This window comes from Heteronotia binoei, chromosome 17, assembly GCF_032191835.1.
Source record: "Heteronotia binoei isolate CCM8104 ecotype False Entrance Well chromosome 17, APGP_CSIRO_Hbin_v1, whole genome shotgun sequence".
NCBI lineage: Eukaryota > Metazoa > Chordata > Lepidosauria > Squamata > Gekkonidae > Heteronotia > Heteronotia binoei.
Genome location: NC_083239.1, coordinates 8,702,830 through 8,730,725, shown reverse-complemented (window position 1 = coordinate 8,730,725; position 27,896 = coordinate 8,702,830). Strand labels below are relative to the sequence as shown.

General features: G+C 45.2%; 1 protein-coding gene across 1 annotated transcript in view; it reads right to left on the bottom strand.

Moving 5' to 3' along the window:
* The window catches only part of ARID1A (AT-rich interaction domain 1A), a 104,416-nt gene that overhangs the window by 1,739 nt on the left and 74,781 nt on the right, over positions 1 to 27,896 (bottom strand). Inside the window, 17 exon segments of the mRNA XM_060258372.1 lie at positions 1 to 1,309; positions 2,791 to 2,921; positions 4,898 to 5,768; positions 7,600 to 7,696; positions 7,826 to 7,951; positions 8,404 to 8,545; positions 8,742 to 8,914; positions 9,061 to 9,193; positions 13,915 to 14,119; positions 14,639 to 14,691; positions 14,694 to 14,847; positions 20,649 to 20,758; positions 20,847 to 20,992; positions 22,576 to 22,897; positions 23,598 to 23,765; positions 25,148 to 25,237; positions 26,864 to 27,104. The exon segment at positions 1 to 1,309 is cut by the window's left edge and continues 1,739 nt beyond it. Of these exon segments, the coding sequence (XP_060114355.1) occupies positions 1 to 1,309; positions 2,791 to 2,921; positions 4,898 to 5,768; positions 7,600 to 7,696; positions 7,826 to 7,951; positions 8,404 to 8,545; positions 8,742 to 8,914; positions 9,061 to 9,193; positions 13,915 to 14,119; positions 14,639 to 14,691; positions 14,694 to 14,847; positions 20,649 to 20,758; positions 20,847 to 20,992; positions 22,576 to 22,897; positions 23,598 to 23,765; positions 25,148 to 25,237; positions 26,864 to 27,104 (4,471 nt within the window).

Genomic DNA, 27,896 nt, shown 5'->3' with positions numbered 1-27,896 from the left:
AGCGACTGAAGGGTGGCGTTGCGAGGATCAAATCCACATTGTTGTCCTGGATGCTGAGTTTGCTGAGAGTTTCTAAAACCAGCCTCTGTGGCGAGAGGACAGCATTAGGACCCAGGGTTGGAAAAGGATCTTGGGCTTCTGCAGAGGGACACACAGCCCAGTGGAGAAGTCCATCCAGGATAGGCAGGCAGATGCTCTCTGGGTACGGTGAAAGGTCTAGCTGCCCAGAGATGTTGGCCAGCGTCACCAGCGTGTTCTCACGCAGGATCTCCAAGCAGTCCCACCACCACTCCACTTTGTTGCAGCTCACTCCTTGGTCCTGTTCCTCTTCCTTCTCGTAGGTCAGTGGTGCCTGCTTGCGTTCGGGATGCTTATGGTGAAGAAGAACCAGTTTCCCTAGGATCAGCAGCAAACCAGGGTGTTTGGACATCTCAAAGTCATTACCTGGCACAAATGATAAACTCCTGATGATATTAGACACACAGATGCAGCGTTTAGACAGCGAGTCCTGCCAGTCTAGAAGCGTACACAAAGGTGTCTCATCCTTACTATGAGGCTCATCCTCCAATATTTTTATGTTTCGGTGGCTCTGAGCGGGACTGACGCTGAATGGGAATTTACTGCTCTCCTTTGCCACCTCCACGTTCCTGACCTCCTCCTCCTCCGCCGCCGCCGCCAATGCACCTGGCCGTGCTGAAAGCATATCATCCATAGTTGCTGTTATCCTTTTCTCCGGAGGACCATCAGATGGAAGGGACCCTCCCTCCTGGGCACCTGGGTTGCTCTCAGCTACAGAACGTTTTCGCAAAACAGAGCTGCAGGAAGCTCGTTTGTGAGCCAGTGGCAGCTCCATTTTGCTCTCAAAGTGGGTTTGAATGTGTTCAGTGGTGTCTCCTCCACCAATCCGCCAGTGCAGCAACCCACTCTCAAACTCCTGCACCCGGCCGAGTTTGTCTGAATAATCTACCACAAATGGATCGTTCTTCTGCACTATCTTGACTGGAAGCTTGTCAAACTTACTGACCAGTTTCTCCTCATTATTCTCTAGAGGCGCCGCAGCTTTATTTGCGAAGGCAGCCTCTTCTTCCCCTTCCTCTTCTTCCTCCTCCTCTTCTTCCTCGCAGTTCGGGCTCCGTGGTTCCTCTTTCTCCCCATCTTCAGGTGCCGAACACGAAGACTTGCAGAACCTTTCAGGATCCAATAATGTTCTTTGCCCCGGATCTCCCACCTCGTATTCTTTCAGGATTCCAAAGATTTCAATCAGGCAACGCCGGAAATATTCCACCAGTAGCTCCAATAATCCTGGCAGCTGCAAGATTTAAGAGTGAAAAAATACATGAGAAAGCAGGTAAGAGAAGAACAGTTAAATACAGGCAAGAGTACACAAACACAGGTGGACAGAGTAGCGAAGTTTCTGTAAAGGACTACTGTGTCACTGTTATCAACTTTTTAGAATACCACTTTGCTGTATTTTTCATAAGGGCATTTCTTATTAGAGGATCAGCTAATAACATTTTTTCCCTCTTCAAAAAGAAAAATCCAGTGCTTTTTATTCTATAAACACAAGCATATGGATATTCCTCATTCAACAGAAGTCTCTCATTACACTAGTAGCTAGCATGAGAATGCAAAAATGGATTGGGGAGAGGCCTTAGCTCCACAGCAGAGCACATTCGCCGAAGGCTCGATCCCTGGCCATCTCTGCTCAAAAGAACTCGGGCAGCAGGGCTGGGGAAGTGTCTGCCTGAATATCCTTGATAGTCATTAATGGTTGCACGGATAGTACTGAGTGAGAGTGGCCAATATTCCCACTCAGTACAAAATAGCTTCCTATAAGCATTCAAGTGAACACACAAATGACAACCCAGATGCAAGACAATTTAATAAAAGCCTCCTTGTCAAATCTAAAGGAAATAGAAGTATTTTTAAAAGAAAATAAAGTAGTTCACCATTTTGTGATACACACACACACGTCCCCCACCATTGCCCCCCCCAGATAATATGCAAGAAATTGCAGATAATCTATTTCAGAAAACTGTTACACAAAATAGCTACGCGTGCAATTACCTACATTTTTCACACGTAATAATGTATACATGCTCAATGGAAAGTCTTTTGAGCTCTTGGGTCCAGGGCTACACTACACTCACCACTTAAAAATCTGTACCCCAAAAGCTTAATTCTATACTGTATATTATGCAAGCTTCGCTTACTTTGCTTAACATCTTGTTTCTTTTAGTCATACAGAGGGGTAAGAAGCCAGGAAGAAGATAGAAGATGAAGAAGATATTGGATTTATATCCCGCCCTCCACTCCGAAGAGTCTCAGAGCGGCTCACAATCTCCTTTCCCTTCCTCCCCCACAACAGACACCCTGTGAGGTGGGTGGGGCTGGAGAGGGCTCTCACAGCAGCTGCCCTTTCAAGGACAACCTCTGCCAGAGCTATGGCTGACCCAAGGCCATTCCGGCAGGTGCAAGTGGAGGAGTGGGGAATCAAACCCGGATCTCCCAGATAAGAGTCCGCACACTTAACCACTACACCAAACTGGCTCTCCCAGGAAGGGCATTCAAACCCTCTGGCTTGATTAGTGTTAACCCCACCCTCACATCTTCTCATGGAATAATGTCTAGAAACTCACTCTCTTTAAAACCAATTCTATGCTGTGCAGAACACACACATGGGTCCTAGACAGGAGAGCATCGTTCTCTACTTTAATACTGCTTGCAGCCTAGCTTCCCAAGCCTGTTTTCTCGCTCTGAGAGTTCTATTCTCAGAAGGTGTCCACCCACCTGGCTGAGGTTGAAGGTCATGATGCTGTTGTCATCATAAAGTAGGATGTTGATCGTATCTAAGGCCCATGTGCTTTCAGCCAATAACCCAGACTTCAGAGACATCATCACTCGCCAGGCTTCCGGTGTTCCTGCCACAAAACAAACAAAAAATATTTGATTTCCATCAGCTTTCACAACAAAAACAAAACTAGCCCCTTAAGTTCTTTCTAAATTGAAAAAGGAAGCAGGAAGCAGCCGGGAAGACACGGAGGAGTGGCACACCTGCAGTAATCCCAGCCCACAAGGTAATCTCCCCTGGGCTCTAATTTAGTCCTATGCAACAAAATGGGACCAGTGGGTGAGAATGTACATTCAGGAAAAAAACACCACGTATGATCATACACGGGGAGGAGGGACGGTGGCTCAGTGGTAGAGCATCTGCTTGGGAAGCAGAAGGTCCCAGGTTCAATCCCTGGCATCTCCAAAAAAGGGTCCGGGCAAATAGGTGTGAAAAACCTCAGCTTGAGACCCTGGAGAGCTGCTGCCAGTCTGAGTAGACAATACTGACTTTGATGGACCAAGGGTCTGATTCAGTAGAAGGCAGCTTCATATGTAGGAGGGATGGTGGCTCAGTGGTAGAGCATCTGCTTGGTAAGCAGAAGGCCCCAGGTTCAATCCCCGGCATCTCCAACTAAAAAGGGTCCAGGCAAGTAGGTGTGAAAAACCTCAGCTTGAGACTCTGGAGAGCTGCTGCCAGTCTGAGAAGACAAGACTGACTTTGATGGACCAGGGTCTGATTCACTAGAAGGGGAGGGACGGTGGCTCAGTGGTAGAGCATCTGCATTGGGGAGGGACGGTGGCTCAGTGGTCGAGCATCTGCGTGGTAAGCAGAACGTCCCACGTTCAATCCCCAGCATCTCCAACTAAAAAGGGTCCAGGCAAATTGGTGTGAAAAACCTCCGCTTGAGACCCTGGAGAGCCGCTGCCAGTCTGAGAAGACAAGACTGACTTTGATGGACCAAGGGTCTGATTCAGTATAAGGTAGCTTCATATGTTCATACAATACAGAAATTATATAAAACTCTGCAATGGAATCTACTGTCTGTTTTTATTACATTTCTTCTGGCAACGTTCTAAAGTTGGAAGACTGTTCCCATTGAGAATTTTACAAACGGCTGTCCCGCAAAAATAAGCGGGGCTTATACTGGGTGGGTTCCAGACTACTGGAAATACTTGAGGACATCTTTGAAACTACAACTTCTACAGAACACAACGTTAAAACGGGCTTAACCGGATGCTTGTCAGTTGATATTTCTTAAACTAATATTATGTTTTCATTACGCTTGAATATTATTGATCTGGTTAATATATATGCATTAAATTGTTTTGCTTTGCATGTTGCTGTTAAGAAGCATGTTTTCCACATTGCTGAGTATACATTAAAGTGGAATGATTCTCTAGTACGATAAGAATAAGCGTACTGTGTGATCAGACAGAAGAAACGTGATGTAATCAGAGAACGATTCCAGTGAAAAGTTGTATATAATTTCTGTTTATTGTGGGATTGTGTTACGTGGTGTTTTTTTTCCCTGCATTTATGTTCTCATTTGGTCCTACAGCTTTTTCATAGCAAAAATTCCTGGTAGATCTAAAATAGCAATCGACAGATGAAGATAACTTTATAAAACAATTTTAAAAGATCACTCCCTAATTAACAGCCTGCATGGACAGAGATATTTGGCCTGGCACCTAAAAGGCAGTGAAGCCAGGCAAACCGTGGGGGGGGGGGGGGGGGAGAGCATTCCATAAGCAACGTGCCCCTACTGAAAGAGCCCTGTCCCATGTCGTTGCCCACCTCCTCCCTGAAGGGAGGGGCATAGAAAGGAGGACTTGAGAAGCAGATCGTCTTTGGCAAGGTTGGACAAAATGGGAGGAGGTGGTCCACATACTGAATTATACACAGTATATGCAAACACCTTAGAATACTACCAGATCATAAACGATCAATTTCCAAATGATCAGAATTTCCTTACCAGCCCTTTACCTTGGTGTAATGTTTCAGTGAGACCCCAACAGGATGCCACTACCCTACCAGCAACACTAGAGACGAGAGCTTAGAAATTACCAATGTCTTTTGTGGTCAGACGCCGCCTTTGCTTCAGCACAGGTTGTGTCGCTTCCACAGATCCAGGTGGGAATGTGATGTCCCGTCGTATCATAGGAGATTGTACGGCTGCTGGTGTTATATGCGAGGCAGGGACCGGAGGCCCCGCCTTCTGCATTTTCATTCCCGAGTGCAGAAATGGAGATTTACTTGGAGAGGTACGGTTTTCCACTGGCCTGGGAAGAGGTGCTGGACTAGATACCTGAGGAATGTGATTCTGCATGCTAGGAGGGGTCTGGTAGTTTGGCTGTGGCGGCCTCGTCATGGGGGGCACGGGGGCAGAGGGACCATAAGGAGGCTGACGGTTCCCATGAGAAGGCCATGGTCCCTCGTGATTAACTCTTTGATCTGGGTGTAGCATTTCATCCGTTCGATTCACTCCGTGATACGCAGGCCCTTGCGGTGCAGAGCCCGGGCTCTGCCGGTTGGGGTAGCCGTAGCCCATCTCGTTGCGCCCTTGCCACATACTGCCCTGCTGAGGGCCCTCTGGAGTGGACTGAACAGGACCACCCATCATCTGAGGCGGCATATTCGGTTGTGTGCTGGAGCCTGGGGGAGCAGAGACCCTATCTCGGCCGAACTGGAATGGGAACTGGTTCTGCGGTCCGCCGGGTCGGCGGTCAGTAGCAGAGTATGTACTTCCGTACTGGTTAAACATTTCCTGCTGTGGGGAAGGCTGAGCAGTTTGCTGCTGGCTCGGTTGCTGGGCTTGCGCTGGAGGCAGCTGTTGCTGGGCTTGGCCCTGGCCTGTGCTATACGATACACTGTACATCTCCCCTTCGTGTCTTTTGGCTGGGGGGCCATAGTTGCCATCCATCGGTCGCTTGTAATTCTGGAAAGAGGGGAAAAAAGTTGCAGCCGTTTGTAGTCAGGTCACACTTTTCAGGATAAAGGCGTGGAGGAACTGCTTTTACAAAACATACAAAACCCCAGCAGTTTTCTCGTCATCCTCCACAGAATGGTTCTCTTATGTACTAGGTAGCTTTAGGGTGAGTTCTTTTGAACCAAAAAACGATCGGCTGTACTGTCATCTATATATCACGTATGTATGTTTAATGACCAGGCTGGAAGATGTCTCCAGTAGATCACACGCAAAAGCAAAACAAACCTTATTTTACATTTCTCTTACTGCATTCAGGATGATTTCAAACTCTATGGACCTGGTTTCCTTTATGGACCCGGACGTTAACCACACAAGCACTGTCTTAAGGATTTCTACTGGGAGAGATGGATCCAAGTTTGGGCAACTGAGTCATCGAGAAGTCAATGACACTTGTTTTCAGAGGTCTTGGCCGCCAGGACTTGCTATGCTCACCTCGAAAATGGGAAACCAGAACAGCCATGTGGCTGCGACATTAATTTACAGGGCACTAATATCTTTTGTGATAAAGTGGTTCTTGGCAAGCCATGATGGCAGAATTAGGTCACAAACAAGAAAGGCCCTCTCTGTCGACAACAAGGTTTGTAGTTCTTTTATCAGATCCTTTTGCCCTTCCCGCAGTAACGGTTAACACAAAGACTGGAGATTTTTGCCTATAGATCAAGTTTTGCAACTGCAAAGTATTTATGTAGTAGGCAGCTGTGGAATGCTTAATGGCAAACTTTCCTCTGTAAAACACACCGCTTGGCCATTCTGCACTACTTGTTCAGTAATCCTATAAACATTAAACGTTTGAAAAAATAAAATACAACCTTGCTTAGTGTTTAACTGACGCTAAAGAAAACTAGAGAAAGCTTAGAAGCGGTGTTCCCTCTAAGCCGAGTTAGCAAGAGCTAGCTCACAGACTTTTAGCCTCCAGTTCACACATTTTTGTCTTAGATCAGGAATAGGGTGGCCATAATATCTGCAGGCCAGCCAGGGACACCTTGAGGGGGGAAGGAATGTGTGTGCCACACCACCGTGCGCACGCGCAGGGACGCTGGCTCCCTCACTCGCCGCCTTCCCCGCCCGCGCGCGCGGCCCGCCGGCTCCCCGCTGGCTAAACCGGGACTTCTAATGGTCCCGGTATAGCCAGCCCAGGAGACGGGAATTGGGGGCCAGAACCGGGACTTTCCCGGGTGACTGGGACGGTCTGGCCACCCTAGGAAGGATGACCCCCAGAGCACACTAATTTATGCAGTAGCTCGCAACTTCCACACCAGTAGCTCACAATGTACAATTTTTTGCTCACAAGACTCTGCAGCTTAAGAGGGAACATTGCTTAGAAGTGGTCCTCCTCAAAATGTCTCGAGGACCAATGTCTGTACAAGCCAGTTCTTCATCAGCTTGGAGAGGGGAGACACCTACAGGAACATCACTGGATTTAAGATTTAACTTAAGATTCATAATTGCAAATATTTTAGAATATTAACTTCCTCCCCGAACAACAGAAAATCCTCTATATAGCACAATGTGTTTTGTTCCTCCTGCAAAATCCACAGCACAGGTCAAGCCAGCGGAAGCCTGATCAAGCCTATAAGTTCCTTAGGTCTGGAACACTCATAGGAAATTTCTGCAAGATTCAGGCATGAACTGAAAGGTCCGGAAAGCCCCTACAACACCCACAAAATCATAAAACCACACCACCTGCTAAAAAGAGCCATTCCTCCAGACTAGACACATCCCACACCTTCCTCAATTTCTCATCATATTTTCTACTACTTCAAAACTTTTTGAAGCTCACCTGCTGTTGCGGTTGATACAGGGTGGTTTGTTGGCTCGGAAAGGGGCTTCCAGAGGATGTACCTTGAGTGGAAAATTGATTGCCATAGGAATCATGTCTGTAGAAAGATCAGACTATTATTTTGCTGCCCAGATGAACAGAATACCATAACATTCATCCGTTACCAGAAGGAGTAGTGTTGATGTAACTGACATTACTGGCGGGAAGAAGCCAAGTTTGCACTTACCGCTGCTGCTGCTGCTGAGGATAACGGCTGGGAGAGTACATCCCTGAATCAGGAGTAGAAGGCATGATGTTGGGCTGGGGCGTTCCACTTCCTAAATTGGCTTCAGGTCCCATTCCTGCTTCAGTCCTACAGAAAGAGGCACACACATAAAGGTAGTAACTAGAAACAAACACCATGCCAACTAGAAAGTTCTTTCTGCTGCAGGCCCATTTACAATTTAGCATCTTTCTGCAAGAGTTTTAACCCCATTTTCTAGTTCTTATTAACTTGAAGATTCTAGATGATCTAGAGGTGCAGTTGCGCAAGGTTCCTGAATCCAGGGGATAGAGGCCAGATTCCAACTTCCAGTTGTACTCCTCAAACATAATCCTTCCAGCTGACTGTTCACTTAGACCAGTCATCTTGACACTGTCCTGGCTTCGCATATCTCCTCCCTCCCCGCCAAAAAATTCAGCACACACAGATCATGGACAAATTGACACTTCAGAATTAAGCAGGCAAACAAGAGTAACTTTTATGCATAAATTAAGATTTACTTTGGTTCAGCAGTGTGGAATCAGACCGGCATAAGGACTCACCTCACTCTCTCATATGGACTATAAGGATAATGTTGCCTCTGCCCCAAAGCCATGTTACTCATCCCTGGGCCTGCAGCACGATTATAAGGATCACCCATGCCACTGTTAGGGCCCTGCCCCGAGGACATAAAGGGATCACTTCCTGAAAGTGGAGAAAGAAAAATGATCAGAACAGACAACCCACATCTCAACAGGAAGGAGAAAGTCTCACTTAGCTTTGGAAGGAGATGACTAAGATCGCTTTATGTAAGCAATTAGAACTGCCACTTTCATGGGGTTAGAGGACTCAGCAAGCATTAATGGATGTGTAATAGTAAAAGTACAAAAGCTATCATCACCTTTTCTCATACTGCCATATGGATCCTTATTTGGCTCATAGGACATACGGCCCATCATGTCGGAAGTATTCATGCTGGGCTGGTACCCTGGATTTGGAGTCATGGAGTTCCTCTTCTGGAAAGTGGGGTCACTGCCATCAGGAAAGGCATCCTGAAGACCCACTGAGTTACTCCTGGTTTCACAAAGGGAGGGGAAAATATTTTAGTAAAATAAAAACATCACCCATCAATGAAGTCACCAACAGACTCAATTCAAGATGCTGCGGCTAGGCACAGCTGCCATTGTTTTGGTCAGCAGCAGAAATGGGACATGCCATACCTGATGCCTGGCAAAGGGGGCATTTGACTGTGTGGTGTTGATGCAGGAGTTGGGGGCTTCAGGTCTCCTCCTTCCGCCATAGAGCTACTGGTGGACTGAGGTGTCTGTGGGCCCTGCATGGAACCTGAACCCGCTGCAAGGAGATAAGAAGTGTCAGCAGTTCCATGGTAGGCAGAAAAATCCAAAGAACCCCAGCGCCGCAAACTCAGATACAACAGGCACGCAAGCAAAGATTAAATCCCACGGCAATTCTACAACTCTCTACAGGGAGGGCATTAAAAGGCTTGTGACATTTTAGGATTAACAAGACGTTTTTAATCTGACAGAATAGTTCATATCAGCCTGCCGATATTCGACCACACATTTTAGATGTTCCCCCAAAGTCACTTGAAAGGTGCTATGTTATGCACAAACTGACGTATTTTAGAGAGAAGCAATGTGCCGAGGAGTGCCCTTTAAGGGCAAATATGGTGCCCCACTGTGGTCCCTTCTCTATGCAAAGTTAAGAAGGGTAACTGGATACAACAGTTTCAGGTGGGTAGCTGTGTTAATCCATAGTAGTAACATAACAGGGGAGGGATGGTGGCTCAGTGGTACAGCATCTGCTTGGGAAGCAGAAGGTCCCAGGTTCAATCCCTGGCATCTCCAAAAAAGGGTCCTGGCAAATAGGTGTGAAAAACCTCAGCTTGAGACCCTGGAGAGCCACTGCCAGTCTGAATAGACAATACTGACTTTGATGGACCGAGGGTCTGATTCAGTATAAGTCAGCTTCATATGTAGAAGGGATGGTGGCTCAGTGGTAGAGCATCTGCTTGGGAAGCAGAAGGTCCCAGGTTCAATCCCCGGCATCTCCAACTAAAAAGGGTCCAGGCAAGTAGGTGTGAAAAACCTCAGCTTGAGACCCTGGAGAGCCGCTGCCAGTCTGAGAAGACAATACTGACTTTGATGGACCGAGGGTCTGATTCAGTAGAAGGCAGCTTCATATGTTCAACATTTTAGTCTAGTGGCACCTTAAAAAGACTACCAAAAATTCCCAGGGCGTTTCACAGCTCTCTTGATCCAATACCTGATAGATTATCTGACAAAATGAGTTCAGACCCAGAAAAGCTTACACCCTGGAAAATTCGATGGAACTTCCAAGTTACTACTGGACTCAAGATTTTGGATAAAGGCAACACTCTGGCACCTCTCACCAGTGGGGCTCCGGAGTCCCACTCTGAAAACACACAGTACATACTATCCCTATTGCAGCCTTCCCACTTCACTAGAGATTAACTGCCCCCATACAGGGACGAGGGGCTCATTTTAGACCTGAAGCCTTTGAGAAACCTCTGCTGAACATTACCATAGGCCAAACGGAGACCAGTGGTTGCTGCTGGCCTTGGTGCCACCCCTCAGGCTGCACATTCCCCCTCCAAGTAAGGAAGAGCCAAGCTCTTGATTAAGGTGTCCATCAGTGACCAGCTTCAGCAACCGATATCCATCCTGTGAGCCTTGCAAGCTGATGAGTCATTTCAGCTATTCATTAAAATCCTGCAGAGGTCACCTACAGGTCATGTTTGTTTATGCCCCACCTTCCTAGCACCCTCTCCCTGGCTCCCCTCCGCTGCTTCCCTCCCAGTCTGATGACATCTCCGGAGGAGGAAGGGCAGAGGCAAGCCCAGCGGGGCACTTCATTCATAACCCCTCCCCCACACCCCTTCCCCTCCATTCATTAGCCTTTCAAGCTCCATTCCATTCCCACCCCCCTGGGAATCCAGCAAGCCAACCTCTCTGCTGCATTCTAACACACTGACGTCAGCAGGAAGAGGCTTGGAGACGTTCCCTGCCAGGGCTGCCCATTTGTTGTGCGTCTCCGGGCCCCCCGCCCTGCCAGCCCTCCCCACTCGCAAATTTACAAACTGCTGGAGGAGTGCCAATTTCATACAGTGTGAATTCAAGCCTAACTGGCTGCACTTCTCAGGACACATGTTCCAATTCATTTATAACCACCAGCGGAGGGAGGGGGGGTGGAACTGGAAGGGGGAAGCGGGAGGGAGGAAGCTCATGCCATTAGCTGTCCAGGAGGCCGTGGCTAACCCGCAAGCTTACATAGCAGTACTATAAAGGAGGGCAAACTGGCAGAATCATGGCTTTGCAAACTGTGGTTTTATGCAACAGCAAGAAGCTTTTGGTGGCTGCCTCTCCTTTAGAGTGCCTAGCCTGCTCTGCAAGCAAGACTTTCCCACCAGCCATGTTATTGCCTCCGGAACACACCCCAAGCCTAGCACGCAAGTCTCGCTCCATGCAAGCTATGCTCCGCGTGTGGGTCAAAGGGGAAGGGAATCTGTTTCCAGTCGATCACAGCTTTTGCCCACATACACGCAGAGATCACAATGAACCTATCGAGAGCAGCCATCTCCACACGCGTACATTAAGCCTTCCAACAGAATCTGCATCAATCTAAAGCAAAACAGAACACTCAAAAATGAAAGATGCCTGGGACCACAGCAGCAAAAGGCAGTTTATGGAGCCTCTGGCAGCAATGGTGGCATGGAGCCAAAAGCCTAAAACTGGCTGGCAAACTACCTCATATCACCGCTGCCTCATTTGCAGAAGGGGGGTGGGAAGAGATTTTGCAATTTTGATCCTGCGCTGCACATTCTACATCCCTTCAGAGTAAATTTTACTGCACAGGAAGCAGAGTAGCATAAGCTTCAGGGGTCAAATGGCATTGTTGTCCTACCTCTTCTCAACTCTATTTACTCAGGATGTACAACTGCAGACATCATTTGAATGCAAAAAGGAGTTACAGAGATAAAATGGAATGGATTCTGTTGGGAATATGCATGGGAAGGGGCAGAATACATGACATACCAAACACAGTCTCTACTGAACCTCAAGCCCAAATCCCCACCACTTTGCCCTTCCAATTCTAAGCATATCACTACTCGCAAATAGTGACAAACTCTTCTGCATCTCATCCACTGCATTCAGTAATAGACTGTCAGTTACAATGTTCAAGTACAAACACATGAAGGTTTCAGTTGGATGCCCAATTTTGAAGCCTCTTCTAAAAGGGCATGGGCAGAGAATTCTGCTACCTGATGGATTCTATCAGATACCACCATCATCTCTCACAAGTGACCCCTGAATATTTCTTCTTATGCCAGTTTTTCTGCATAATGCTGTTGCTAAACACAATATTTCATATTGTGCTTCACACCATATAGCGGTTGCCTTATCACAAGTCTTCAACGCTTTGCCATTTCATGGCCACAAGAGGAAAGAAGTGCCCATTTGCACAAATCTGAAACCCAGAGTTAAAGCAGCTGGGTCAGTGGAAGACACTCCTCAAGAGGAAGACATATAGCAATGCAAAAAAAAATGTGTGACTACCACAAGGTCTGGCTTTTTCATGCACTATAAAGAATGTAGGATTTCAAAAGACTGAGAAAGTCTAGCGACACAAGAGTTAACTAACTCTTTCTGGAATGCAAACACTAAAGAAATGCTGCTGTACAGCATTTTCGTTCTAACAGAAACGCCCCAATTTCACCTAAAGAAGAGTATTCTATCACAAAAAAGTGGACGTCAATTAGCAACAAGCACTGATTTGAAAATTGTACTTCTCACAGCTTAAAAGTTCTTCCAGCAACAAGACACCTGGACTGCTGAAGCACATACATAATACAGAAGGAGTTTATACTTGTCCAACAGGTGAGGACTCTTCCTATTCTCCTTCCCGGAAGAACAGCCATGTTCTGCACACACAGTACTTCTGATGCAAATCCACCTACTAACTCCAATTAACTTTGCCCTCTTTGATAGCTGCCACAACTCCACCCTGTTAGAAAGGACAGAACTAGGTAGGTACGCCTGTACCAGGGGACATCAAATTTAAGGCGCGAGGCTTGACATTTAGTAAAAGGGTTGCATTTTGTTTATCTGCATTCACATAGTGTGCTAAGCCACAGTATAACTCAAAAGTTGTCACAACAGACACAAACCGAGCTTATGCCATGACCTCCCCGCTCCCTTTCTTCTTCCACAAAGAGGAAAAACAAACAACCAACCCCACTCCCAAACAAACAAAAAACTCTTCTTGGCCGTGACATCTGAATGGAAGTGCCTGGATTAGGATTCTAAAGCACAACTGAATCCTAGTTTAGAATCCAAGGTTGTAGGGAGCCAACTGGAAGTTGGTTTCCCTACTCTGGCAAGGAAGAGCAACGAGCGCTCACATGTAGAAGGGAACAGTGTTTCTCCTTGGTGCAGCAAACTGGAGCTTAGATGCGACCGCTGAATGCCACGTCTCTACATAAGGGATGCCTTATAGAGGTTGAAACCAGCTCTGTTCTTCGTAATCTTGGTCAGATCAGAAATTTTATTTCAAACAAAAGAGCCACAAAGAACCTGGCATAAACCAGCATTAAATCTACCATAAACCCCATTATTCCAGACCAGTAAACATTATATTCCTGGTCTTAAAAAGAAAAAGTAGTCAGCATATAGAGAGATGCCAAAAACTGACCATGGAAAGAAAAACCAACAAAATATCCTGTTACCTTGTTTCATATTTGACTGCCTACCTGTCAGCCTAGCACATTATTAATCTCCCTTCTCCCCTGATAGTCCTGCTTTATCAGGAGCTGGCAGAGGCTGCCTCCAGGTCCTATCCATAGTTTGCAGAATGAAAAGACAGATTATGTAGGGACACTTTCAAACTACTTTCAAGCTGGTACACTACTTTATGGCAAGAATACAAGTCTTGCTGATCAGCTGTCATCTATTCAAAGGGGCTGTATAGGCTACTAGATGCTGACATAACACAGGGAAGGCTGACTACACACCAGGCTTCAAAAGTCTACTCACCTGGAGATGGAGGTTGTATTTTGGGCTGTGACTTCTTTGGATCAGTTGCAAAGATGTCTGGAGGAGGGTCTTCACCTCGCTCAATCTTGCATTCAAAGGCATAGAGACACTGGATGTACTGCTTCTTCAATGAGCTAGCTGCACTGCTAGAAGTGCCCACATTCAAATTGGTGGCTAACTCACGCCATTTCTTGTTTTTGTTAACCTGCACGAAGCCAGAAAAGGGCCAGCTTTTAAATCCAAGTCATGTCTTCCATTCCCAATGGCGGCTTCTCGATTAGGTTTTGGTTAATTAAGGAAAATCTTAAGCATACATTCAGAAATGTTTCTCCAACAAGGTATTGAAAGAAAAACATTCAGAAATTTATTTGTCCATCCTAAGGGATAAGTAAATACCAAGCAATCACAACTTCGTGACAAGCAATATGCACAAACGATAACATTAAAAGGTAGGCATGAAAAATAGGTATATCTCCCCAAGCTGGATGAAGGGATATAAATAAACGGCATCTTGCTAGACCACCTCTCAAACAGCAATGACCCTCTTCTTCAACACAAGAAACGTTAAAAAATGTCTTATTTCTACCAGGGATATGTGAATTAAGATATAGTACTGTTCATTAGATTTTAGTTCAGAATTTAATACAGTTGTGTACCATCTTAAGAGAGCCACAGTACAATACGCATGAATAGACACATCTCCCATTTAAGTCTGGTCACTTACTTGGGTCAGCCCTCCAATCTCCTTTACTGAGACGTAGAGCCGATACAGGTCCAGGGTTTCCGGCCCACAGCTGGAAGATTGGTCATGCCCATTGCTTTCTCTTCAGTGAAGGACAAATAGCGATCTACCCACATCTTCCTCTCTGGCTCACCACCCAGCTCATATAACTTAGTAATCTTCTCATTTGTGGTAGTAGAGGAGCTGGACTTCTACAACAGAAGAAAAACATGTTACAGAATCACAGAGCAATGAAAGCATTCATATGCAACTTGTGAATGACCATGCTTCCAGGATCATCTCATTAGGCAGAGAAAGAGCAGGGGAGTGGGAGATTAAAAACTTTCATCATCCTACATTGGTATAAACACCAGCTTCAGTCCAAAGGTACTACAGTAATATGGGAGGACATCTTAACCTCCATGTATCAGTTATACAATCATTACAAACAGGTTTGTGTTATATTTATACATACAACTTTTCAATGTATAACTATGGTTTAAGCATCTTATTTAGAAATAGGGCGTTTTCGCACTGACCTTACGCCGGAGTGACGTCCCTCTTCACCGCGCAGCATCTGCGCGGATTTCGCACTAACTGCTCCGCAGTACCCGGAAGAGCCGCAAAGTCCCGCGGCTTTTGCGTCGCAAATGTAAACTGGTTTTTGGCGGTTTACATTTGCGACGCAAAAGCCGCGGGACTTTGCGGCTCTTCCGGGTTCTGCGGAGCAATTCGTGCGAAATCCGCGCAGACGCTGCGCGGTGAAGAGGGACGTCGCTCTGGCGTAAGGTCAGTGCGAAAATGCCCGTTTTTTTTAAAAAAAACCTCTACATCAAAAGATATGTTCAAGCTACTCAGCTTTCCAGATTGTAGAAGACTATATCTGAAGCTGACTGAACTTTGAAAGAAGTGCACCATAACATTAAGAATGATCATTCAGATCCATGTCTTGCTGAATACTAGTTATGATGCAATAAGCTAGCAGCCGCAAATAAATGTTAATTATATTTACAAGTATTGGAACTTTTGTGTGTGTGAGTGTGTGGGGGGGGTGCTCCATATTCTCCAAACACAGCCAACTATATTGTATTTTAACACAGCAAGGGGACAGATGAGTATCCAGAGAGAGACAAAGCAATAGATTGGGGGTCCTGAAGAAGATTGATGGGGTCTGGTGAAAAAAAAAAATCATACATGGAGAGAAGGAGAATCATAAATGCTGGTGTATGGGGAATAATGAGGGAACAAAAGGACCTCTTCACAACATAAAGGAAGAAGTTAGGCAGGAAGATAAACTCCAATATCACCACTATCAATGTGGGATGTCAAAGGCGCATCAGAAAGAAACCACGCCTAATTCTGCATGCGCTATGCTTCTCCCAAGACCGGCTGGATAACAGAATGCTACCATGCAACCACAAGACCATGTTTCCACCCTTTTCAAACTCACACTAAGGAACAGAACCAGTGTTTACTGGTACAAACACCGAGTTTCATTAAAAACGAAAACAGAAGCTAAAAGATGTGACTTGACTGTTGAGGATATGCAGGTCTTTTTTTACAATATGGTCTGTTGGCACAGCTGCTGCCTCCAAACCAGCTACGGCAAGGAGGCGGCGTTTCACCTAGCAAGGGCTTCATTTGCCTTGAAGGCAATAGGAGAAGACACTAGGACTAACTTCATCACTGGGAAGCCCAGCACAAGCTCCCCGGTCCCCAGCATGCTCGCTCAACTGTATGGAGGGAAAGCAGATATGAGCACACTGGCCATACTCCACACAATTGCCAAGTGTTCTGCATGGATCTTGTACGTATGTCCCCTAACTGTGATCAATGAGACTCGTTTTGCAACACTGTCCTCCTTCCCCATGTAATGAGTTAACACGTGTGGGACGGGGAGTCTCATTTCTACCAGCCTGAGCTCCTAGACTGGTCCAATTATTTGGCGTTCCCAGTTTTAAAATAAAAGTTGTCCATTGTGATAGCATCTCTCTTAGGTACCTTAATACCACAGAGGTTCATACTGAGATACCTTCAACTATTATTAGATGAATGACTCAAAAACTTGATATACGTATCTACGCAAACTGTCCTTAAACTGCAGAATAAATACACAGCAACAAAATCACTCAAGAGAATTGTTTCGAATAATGCTTTATGGAGAGGGGATGACAAATCCGTTTGATCCACATTGGAGAGTATTCACTCTTCCTGGTAGATTCTGCACTTTGAATAAACCCTCTGATGTAAGGAGAAATGCCCATTTTATTGTGAAGTTCATCATTTTCTAGCTGGCAGCACAGCTGCCTTAGTGTGTGCTTCAAAACCAAGTGTAGCCATACAAGGCACAAGGTTGTTTCCCACATCAGTCTCCTTCCATCATTTCACAATTCTCCAGCACTTGGGAGTTGCAGCTTCAGACATGCCAGGTGATTAAAGTCTAAAGCCAGTTTAAAGGGATCACACTCACTTGAAAGAGAGATGAAAACCAACTCCTTATCTAGCCTAGTAAAGAACTCAGGAGAGATCAATAAAACAATATTGCTTAGCTTTGCCAGTACCTTGCTACGAGGAGGAAGAAGAAGAGATTGGATTTATATCCCACCCTCCACTCCGAAGAGTCTCAGAGCGGCTCACAATCTCCTTCACCTTCCCCCCCCCCAACAACAGACACCTTGTGAGGTAGATGAAGATATTGGATTTATATCCCACCCTCCACTCCGAAGAGTCTCAGAGCGGCTCACAATCTCCTTCACCTTCCCCCCCCCCCCCAACAACAGACACCTTGTGAGGTAGATGAAGATATTGGATTTATATCCCGCCCTCCACTCCGAAGAGTCTCAGAGCGGCTCACAATCTCCTTCACCTCCCCCCCCCCCCAACAACAGACACCTTGTGAGGTAGATGAAGATATTGGATTTATATCCCGCCCTCCACTCCGAAGAGTCTCAGAGCGGCTCACAATCTCCTTCACCTCCCCCCCCCAACAACAGGACACCTTGTGAGGTAGATGAAGATATTGGATTTATATCCCGCCCTCCACTCTGAAGAGTCTCAGAGCGGCTCACAATCTCCTTCACCTTCCCCCCCCCCCAACAACAGACACCTTGTGAGGTAGATGAAGATATTGGATTTATATCCCACCCTCCACTCCGAAGAGTCTCAGAGCGGCTCACAATCTCCTTCACCTCCCCCCCCCCCCAACAACAGACACCTTGTGAGGCAGATGAAGATATTGGATTTATATCCCGCCCTCCACTCCGAAGAGTCTCAGAGCGGCTCACAATCTCCTTTACCTTCCTCCCCCACAACAGAAGTCTGAAGGACAGAGGAAAGAAATCTCTGAAACAAGATTCCAATAAGGGAAGGCAGAAGGTACCTTGTTGAGCACAGCAGCAGTAATAAATTTTATAGGCAGCACAAAATTTCATTAAAATCACTCTATTGTTCTACTTTTTTTTGTCACTGAAACACACACGCTGGAACCCTACAAGATTCCAGACATATTGCTTACATCCTTTCTACTGCCGTGTTGGATCCTGTTGATTATATTTGAGATGAGATCCCTCCATAAGAACTGGTTTCAATCGGCACAATCTCTATGTGTGATATATTTGTTCTTTGAAAGACCAAGTTCATTACCACTAAGTTTCCTTTCTGAAACAGGAGACGGTTTCTCTCAAGGAAAGAATGATCACTGAAAAACATACCTCTCTTGCTTGAGAAGAGTGAAATAAGTCTGTAGAATTTCTCAGCATGGACTCCTCACTTCAGATTAACTGCATTTGCAATCAGTGCAATCTTATTCTAGAAGTCTCCCTCAAGGCAGTAAGGAATAGATCCTGCATGCCTCTCATGTGGAAAACAACTGAGTCCCTGAATTATTTTCTGCCCTTAAAGACACTGGCAAGTATTCAACCACACAGGGCACTTAAGTCTTCAGAAGATGCAGTCTCAATTTCTACCAATCTTCCACTCTCTCACTGCAGACCCCCAGTGTGTCCCTTATGCTATTTTAAGGGGCTCAGTGGGCTGCAGAATAGCAAAACAGTAAAGTCATGCTTTGCAAGATCATGGACCACTTGGACAGAGACCAATTTTATTTAATAAACTTCCTGTAGTCAAATTCTTGTTGTAGCGGAACTCAAAAGTTGTATCCAGCATGCAGTAAACACATACAGATGAAACGGAAACAGAACTCTCTCATGCTGGTCACTGAAACAAGACTTCTAAACTGGCACTGCAATGGATTTTCGGGTTATCTCTACTTGAGCAAACCAGGCAAAGGAATGAACAATTCCTTTCGTCGGCTTCAGCGGCTACACTGCTGCTGTTGTCAAATACTGAAGCAATCAAATCTCCAAGCGTCGAGGCTTTACAGATGTCAGAAAAATCTGAAGTAATGCGTAATTCCATTATCAAATTAAGACTAGAGAGTTGGTAACAGTCCTTGGCAAAAATACATCTCTACTCAAGAATAACGAAATGAAGCAAAAGGACTGAAAAGTCTGTCAGCCAAGTGCAGCACACACGTGCACACAGCATGCTGAGGTGTCCTCATGTCGCATAACACATCCGTTCTGTACTGCAAGCTTTGTCCTGGGTCGCATCTCTTTGGGCTGGAACAGGTATAGTCTTAAGCCTGTGCATGACAAATGCTTCCTCCCCTAGCCAGAGCAAATACCCTCATCTTACCTTTAGCAACAATTAAGCATTATAGTGGCATCATCGACAAATCTATAGAGTTAAATTAAGCAGGAATCCCAAGCAATCGGGATAGGAAGTCATGTCCGTAACAGTCCCTTCTTTAATCCTATGTTATGTTCTGTGATGCAACATCATAAACTTGGGACTCAGTAGAACATGGCAGCAAATAAGGCACATCCTTTAATGCTGTTAGCCGCCCTGGGCCTGCTTCGGCAGGGAGGGCGGGATACAAATAAAATGATGTATGTATCCCAAAAGGTTTACATTGAGGGACATACAATCTCTTGTTAACTCATAAGCACTAAGGACTTGCTGCAGGCATGCACGCCAACACAACTCTCCCCGCCGCCCCCCCTCCCCCCAAAAAATTGATTTTATTTTTTTTAAAAGACCAGAGACTTAAGAAAGAAGCAAACCCCGCAAGTGGGGTCCTTGCCAGAGAAAGGAGGGAACAGACTAGAGCCTGCCTCCAACCACATCTGGAACTCCTTGCACATAATTTTCATAAGCTCCTGCCTGCAGAGCAAGGAAGAGGTGTAACCCTCTCAATGAAATCCTCCTCCACATGGAGAAAGCGAGAATTCAACACTCTAAAAGATGCATGAAGTTCTTAGGGCTCCATGACTTAAAACAAGAGTCTAGCACGACCATTTCTCATTCAGGATCTGAAACACGAGCAGTAGCTCTTGTTATTTACTACAGGCTCTGCCCTAAAGAGGAAGACTTAAAGCTGACTTCCATTACGGGAAAGTCATTCTTGCATACTGCTGCAAGCTGGTCACAAGTTAAGCATATGGGTGAGACACAAGACACCTACGATGAAAGCTTAAGACACTTCACTGTCGCGTGCATCTCAATCCTCTCAAGGGTTTTGCAGGGGGAAAAAACACAAATCATAGCAAAAAGGTTTGGGAATCCATCCAACACCACATGCCCTTGAGGCCCTGATTTATCAGTGGCAAATACGAAGCCAGATGTACAATGAAAATAGGCACGGTGTGAATGTGAACCAAAGCAGACCTTGTATCAAAGCATCATATCCCACTACAAAAAAGAGTTTAACTATGCTCTGAATCTGCTCAAACAAGAAAGCTGCCTTGGAATTGCGCAATGTTGATGGTACAGCTCTCTTTACAAGGCAGTGGCATTTTCAGTATAAATGCGGGAGAAAGAGTAGAGAATAAGTAATAAGAAAACAAGCCACTTACTGAACAACCCAACCAGACAAAACAAATAATACAATATACTGAGAAATTCGAGTTGACCATTTAAAGAATAACAATTACTTCCCACTTTTTCCTTTTACCTTTGACTTAGATTCAGCTTTTGGTGTCCCATCTGCTTTATTGTTCATTTTAGCTGCAGGTGTAAGCTTGACGTCACCAAGTCCCATCATCTCAGGGCTTGCAGCCATCCCTTGAAGAATCAAAACCACAGATATTAGAAGGTTTTCCAATATAAGTTATGGAAACCAAGCAGCCTAGCGGAGGTGGTTGGGACTTACCTGCAGAATTGTTGGCCATGTTTCCACCCATTGTATATGGCGGCCCTTGGGGATTTAGCATGCCAGCCATGCTGTTGATTCCTTGGCCATACGGAGGTCCAGTGCCCATCATTCCACCTTGGCTTATATTGGGGTAACCAGATGGCCTAAGAACAACAGGACCATTAGCAATATCAAAAACCAGACTGTGTACACTGCTAAAGCAATTCTTGGGATTTTTCCCTCTGGATAGAATTTCCTGATAAGTACCCCGCCCGGATTATAACTCCCTGCAAAGACTGTTAAGACTAGAAGGAATATCCTTCTTCAAAGACAACGTTTATTGTACTTCTGACCTGCTGTCCCACTACATGGAGTTGGGGAAAGTCAGACCTATTGCAGAAAGCCAGTCAAGAGAATTCACATTTCAATAGCCCACTAGCACAACCCTTTTTCCTCCAAGTCTCCCTATACTGTGTAAATAGCTTTTTCAGCATTATGCATTAATTTGAACATTTATAAACAGCATTTCTTTTGTAGGTAAAGGCAGTTTATAATTCCAGATTTTAAAAGCATACAACCTGTGTCTCTCAGTGTCTGTACTATACCCCATTAACAATCTTACAAGTAAAATGGCTGTGTAGCATCCCCTAAAAACTTCAGTGGTACTCCCCAAACTCCAAGGAGTCCATTCCATAGGGTGAGAGTTACAATCAAACAGCGCAGGCTCTGGAAGATACCAGATAAATGGGGGGGGGGGGGGAATAGCCCATAAATGGCAAGCTGAAGACCACAGCTGGCACATGGAGACATACGGAGGAAAGATGGTCTTTTAGATCTAGCATGAAAGGCTTTAACAGTTACAATCAATGCCTTCACTTGAATTCAAAAACAAACTGGCAACCACCTGTTTTAAAATAGGTAAGATGTGTTCTCACCAGCTATCCCTTGACAATTAAAAGGGCTGCTGCATTCTGAACTACCTGTAGTTCCCAGGTAACGGCCTGCCTTCAAGGGCAGTCCAGCACACAGTGTGTGTTATAGTAATCCAGAATGTAGTAAAAGCTACTACTGAAAACAAACCTCCCTGCTCACAATGTAGTAAAAGCTACTACTGAAAACAAACCTCCCTGCTCACTCCACAGCAGACAGGTAAAGCAATGAGAACAACACACATTTCACTGGCTGTTCCAGATAAAATCTGTCAGCTGGGCTGGGGTAGAGAGAATGATCTCATGCAAGTTTTAACAGGGCAGAGAACAGAAAAGGGCATCCGACAAACCTCTCCAACCCAAACAAATGAGCCAAAAGCTCTCCAAATAGCAGATGCTAAGAATTACTTAGCAAGATACCCTGAGAGATCAACGGACAGGAAGGGCCAACATTTCCTCCATCTGCCTTGCCCCACATTATTCAAGACCATAGTATGCAACTCCACTAGTCCTCGTGATAAAGGGAAGTGCTGAATACTCACTAGCCTCAAAACCTGAAATATTCCTGCATGCTGGGATCTTAAAGACCATCTTCCTGTTCTCTTTTTCATATCCTAGGTGACAATGAGGCTGACTAACCCTTTCATATTTCTTACTTCAAATTTCAAAGTTTTATTCAGAACTTTGTGACGTTTGGTACGACACACTTCAAGAACCGCAAGTTTTAAAAGAGACTAAACCATAGACAAGTCGTGTTTTAGAGTGGGGAGGAAAACCTGATAATAATCTAGAAACTGCATACAAAACAGTATGCTTACCTATTCTGGATTGAGTTGGTGGCAGCAGCATGCATAGCGGCGGCGGCGGCAGCTTGTTGTGCTTTTGGGTTCATGCCACCTGGAGGAGGACACATTCCAGTCCCTACCTGGGGAGGCATGTTTGCCATGTTGGGTCCATAGGGCCTGTTCCCCATGGCAGCGTGGCTCATTCTTCCTGGAGGAAGCCCAGGATAAGGAGGGACACCAGTCTGACCATGGATCTGGCTCCCTGCTCCCATTGGGTTCATGCTTCCCCCCATTCCTGGACTGGGATAATTTGCATTGGGCATAGCATTGTAGTTTGGCTGCCTGGGATAGCCACCTACAGAGGAAAAAGGGGCAAGATGTCAGCAAGATGGAAGGACGTTCTGGCAACACATGCATTAGAAGTCCCGTGTGTTACCAGACACAAAGGAGATAAGGGAGAATTTTTGCCTCCCTTCCAATAAAAGTCATAATGTTAATGATATCTATGCTGGCTCAAGTCTCACTGCAGCTTAGATAGGTAACATCATCCCACAAAGAAGTACCAAAATTAAGTTGCATCATTTCATCATGATTGAACAGACCGTTACAGTTGTGAGGGACTACTCTAAATAACAAAGCTTTAGCAATCTAGAAGACCACTGCTAATCACAGAAGTTCTTACCACGGTGGCTAGGTAAGCAAGGCTGAGATCAAAACTGAAAACTACCTATCCAAAGAGGCATACAACATTCTGAGGGGCACAGAAACCCCTGCTTATCACCTCTGGTTCCTTTCAACACACGCTTCCTCATTTTTAAATCTTTGCCACACATTTATTTTAAATTAAGCCCAGCTTCACCAGATCTCAGGCTCAGAATCTGTGTGCCTCTCCTCATTCCCTCTGTTTAAGCCTTACACATGGGCAAAACAGGAAAGTGTACACCTTCCAGATCACATTCACATTCTTGTGTGCACAGATGCTTCCCCCCCCAACTACAGGTGTAAGGTATGTTGGCTGCTCACACATATTAATAACAAAAGCTTAATACCCTCACCTTGTGGCCCATATTGACCTCCCTGAGGTCCATAACTGCCCATGGAATTTTGTTGATAAGGTCCCATCCCAGCATGCATCTGTCCTCCAGAAGACTGACGTGGCGATAAGGCGGACCCAGGCTGAGGGGAATTATACTGGGGCATCTGTGGATTCCTCTGTATGTAACCTAATGGAATAATAATTTTAAATGGTACTATTATAAAAGCTGTACAAAAATGATGTCTGTATCATACACAGAGGGAATACACACAGAGGGAGCGCTCCAAATGCTTGAAGTTCTACATAAATGTCTCAATGACGTTCTTAGTGAAAGTTTTCAACACAACTTCTTTAATGATAAAATTCTAATAGGGCCATTTGCTGCTTACACTTAAACTCATAGAACTGAGGGGACGGTGGCTCAGTGGTAGAGCATCTGCTTGGAAAGCAGAAGGTCCCAGGTTCAATCCCCGGCATCTCCAAAAAAGGGTCCAGGCAAATAGGTGTGAAAAACCTCAGCTTGAGACCCTGGAGAGCCGCTGCCAGTCTGAGAAGACAATACTGACTTTGATGGACCAAGGGTCTGATTCAGTATATGGCAGCTTCATATGTTCATATGTTTGGGGAGGGACGGTGGCTCAGTGGTAGAGCATCTGCTTGGGAAGTAGAAGGCCCCAGGTTCAATCCCCAGCATCTCCACTGAAAAAGGGTCCAGGCAATTAGGTGTGAAAAACCTCAGCTTGAGACCCTGGAGAGCCGCTGCCAGTCTGAGCAGACAATACTGACTTTGATGGACCAAGGGTCTGATTCAGTATAAGGCAGCTTCATATGTTCATATGTGGCATGGCACAACTGCATTTCTGCTGCTGCTATCAAAATTGCTTTATGCTCAGTACCACACCCCGGCATCCATTGAACACAACGGAGGCAAGAAATAAATTAGCTCCCTCTCGATCGCTTTCCCATAGTACAGATAGAAAACTAGAGCTCTCCCATGTTTTCCAAAGAGCAGCTTTTTAAAGAACTATCTGGAATGCATCAACCAACGTAAAGGTGCACCCTTCTAAAACATTTCACGCATTCTTGTTCATATAAAACACTTTGCCTAATACCCCATGAGAATCTAAATGGCAAGTCGACAGGAACGGCTTGGACTCAAATTGTAGGCTTTGCTCTGGGGCTGCCATAGGAAAAAGTAACCTTGAGTTAACTCCTAGGTATCTTCAAGCCCATCCCTCTTAGCAAAAGTCTGAGAGTATTCTCTAAAGGCAAGCAAATATTTGCTGGAAGAAAACTGAAATCTGTTATCTGCTGTAATCTGGAGAAAGGTGGAAGCTGTCCCCACATAAGGATAGTGTCCTTCCCAAATATCACACAAGATGTGTTTTCAGAGAGCACATTCCACATTAAGCATTACCCTAATTTCAAATTCTGTGTTTTACATGCAAGAGAACTGTACAAAGCCTATGCCCAACTCTGGTAACATCACAGTGCTTTGGTCTTTTTTGCTTAAATATACTTATATTTTAAAAGTCATACGAAATGGCATAACCTTCATGGCACACACACCTCTATCTGGGGCTATGGTTGACTGGTTCATGGAAGGATGCAAGATGCTGTCAGATTGGCCACTGGGCGGTCGAGATGGCATCTGGTTGCCTACATCACAAGAGAGAAAAGACTCTGCCATAAGAATACACTTTCCACATAAATAATCTTATATTACACTATAATCCCTGTGCTAAAAAACTCAAATAAAAACCTACTGAAGTAAAACTGTATAAGGTAAACACTCTAATTTTGATTTGTATCTAGAATTTTGATCTATATCAAAATTTATCCCCAAGGCTGAGGATAAGAAAGGTTTCACAGAGCCATGTAGCACAGTGTGGGGAAGTTGTTATTGGTTCCCCTTTACAAAAAACAAAAGCAAATCACAGGGTGACAAGGTTGAAAGACAGTGGGCAGTATCCTACCATCTGTGCGTGGAAGGTACATAATTTTTGCACATCTCCCTTCATCAACTGTGACAGTCAGCATGGTATAGTGATGAGTGTTGGATTAGTACCTAGAAGACCTAGACTTAAACCTCCACTCTACCAAGGAAGTTTGCTGAGTGAGCTTGGGCCAATCACAAACTTTCAGCCAATTCTACGTCACAGGGATGTTGTGAGAATAAAATAAGAGAGGAGAATGATGGGCCCCACTACTAAGGAAGATCGAGAATTGAAAAATCACAGCAGCTCCCTCTGACACCTGGAAAGATCATTGCCAGGATCATGGGATCTATAGAGAGGATTGGTAAACTGGAAAAAGGAGGGGCCAGGGGGTAAAACTGCCCCACCCCCCGTGAAATCACACTTGTGGAATAGAAAAGTCAAATAAACTCCTTTTGTCTCTCCATACTCCAGTACTCCCAAACCTACACATCTGATCGTCCATGTGCGTGCCTCCAAAAATGCTCCCTCCAGGTGTCAGAAAAAGGTACAGCAAAGAAGAGAGCAAAGAGGAATCAATGGAACCTTTCACACACAGCGTGGTAGGATGCTACCTATTAACTTGTCTTAGGCCATGCAAGAAGTGGTGCAGAGTTGTTTCCTGTTGTCCCAAAAGGTCTGACCAGAATCACTGAGTTGAAACTAAATCAAAAAGAGTTTTCAGCTAAACATTAGAAAGAACTTCCTGACAGTCAGAACCGTTCCTCAGGGGAACAGGCTTCCTCGGGAAGTGTTGGGCTCTCCTTCTTTGGAGGTTTTTAAAAAGAGGCTAGATAGCCATATAATAGCAATGCTGATTCTGTGAACTTAGGCAGATCTTGAGAAGGAAGGCAGGAAGGGTTGCACCAGTGCTTAATTCTCATGGCCCTTTCTTACAAGCCCAGGGAAATGCTGATCACCATTTTGGGACCAAGAAGCAATTTTCTCCATTTTGGGACCAGGAAGCAATTTTCTCCAGGCCTGTTTGGCCAGGGATCCTTGATTATTATTTTTTTTTTTGGGGGGGGGGTTGGGGGAGGGGCATCTTCTGGGCATGGAGAAGGGGTCACTGAGGTGTGGGGGGGGAGGTATTTGTGAATGTCCTGCACTGTACAGGTGGTTGGACTAGATGACCCTGGAGGTATTTTTCCAATTATATTCCACTAAGTTTTTTAAAAGTATCTGAAAGCATTTCTCGCTTCTGTTTGATGTACCATCCCAATATTTCCTGACTTCCTGAAAGAAGAGGCTGGTTTGAACTAAGGAGAGGAAAAAGCCACAGAAAATATCTTTTAAAAGAAATTTGAACCTGGCACTGCAGCAGGGGAGAGCGGGCCAGAGCGTGACTGAGCAACACTAGCAGGAGACCCAACAGGTGACGGTGAAGGTCCTCTGATGCCCGGCAAGTGAGGAGAGGTATGCGGAGAGAAAGGAGACTGAGCTGGGTTGCTCTGCTCTCCCTGACTGCTGGAAATCCCTGATGTGCTGACGCCAGGACTCAGCGCTCCTTCTGTACCCATGGGCAGATCATCTATTGAACCAGACAGATCCTACAGGAAATACAGAGAAGTGCATCAGAAGCAGAAGATAAATAAGGAGGCCACTATTCAAATATTCTCCTCAGTGCAGGAGTTTATTACCTTCTAAAATATTAAATTTCCTGTTCATGTAAATATTTAGTATTTGAGAGAATGCACTTTTGCTGAGACGTGTCGGCATGCATGGAAACGCAACTGCTTAAATCCAAGGGTTACATTTGGCAGGCTTGTGGGTTTTTATTTTGTTCCTGAAGGATTTAAGCATGTAGCTTGCGATGCTGTCAACCAAAAAAGCTACAGCAAGCGCTGCAAGGTACAAGTCGCTACTACATTTCCCCCTGGTCATCTTTGCAAGACCCCCTAAAGCTCCTTGTAATGCCATGTATGAAGTCCCAGTTAGCAAGAGACAGAGCACCCACTGTCCAGTTGCTCTAACCTCCTCCCACTTGTCAAATTTTATTAAGAATAAAAAGGAAATAAATCCTTTGAAAGAACCATTTCCATAGTGACTTGGATCGAAAAATACTCTTCTTATAACCTGAAGTGACAAAATGTTAAAATCACAAATTGACTTGATCTTGTAAATCAGGGTCCAAGAAACTGCTTAAGATAAACTTAAGAAACCCCCTGAGGTTGTTTAAGGTTTATAACAGCCTCTCTTTAGCAATATTTACTCTATACCACAGAACAAACAAATCTGTTTCTTAGTTCCCATCTTTGTGAATTTGGCTGGTCTTCCCTCAGCCACCTCTGACATTTTTACAGTAAAAGAGGCCTAGAGACATCCTAATATTAAGGAAGTAT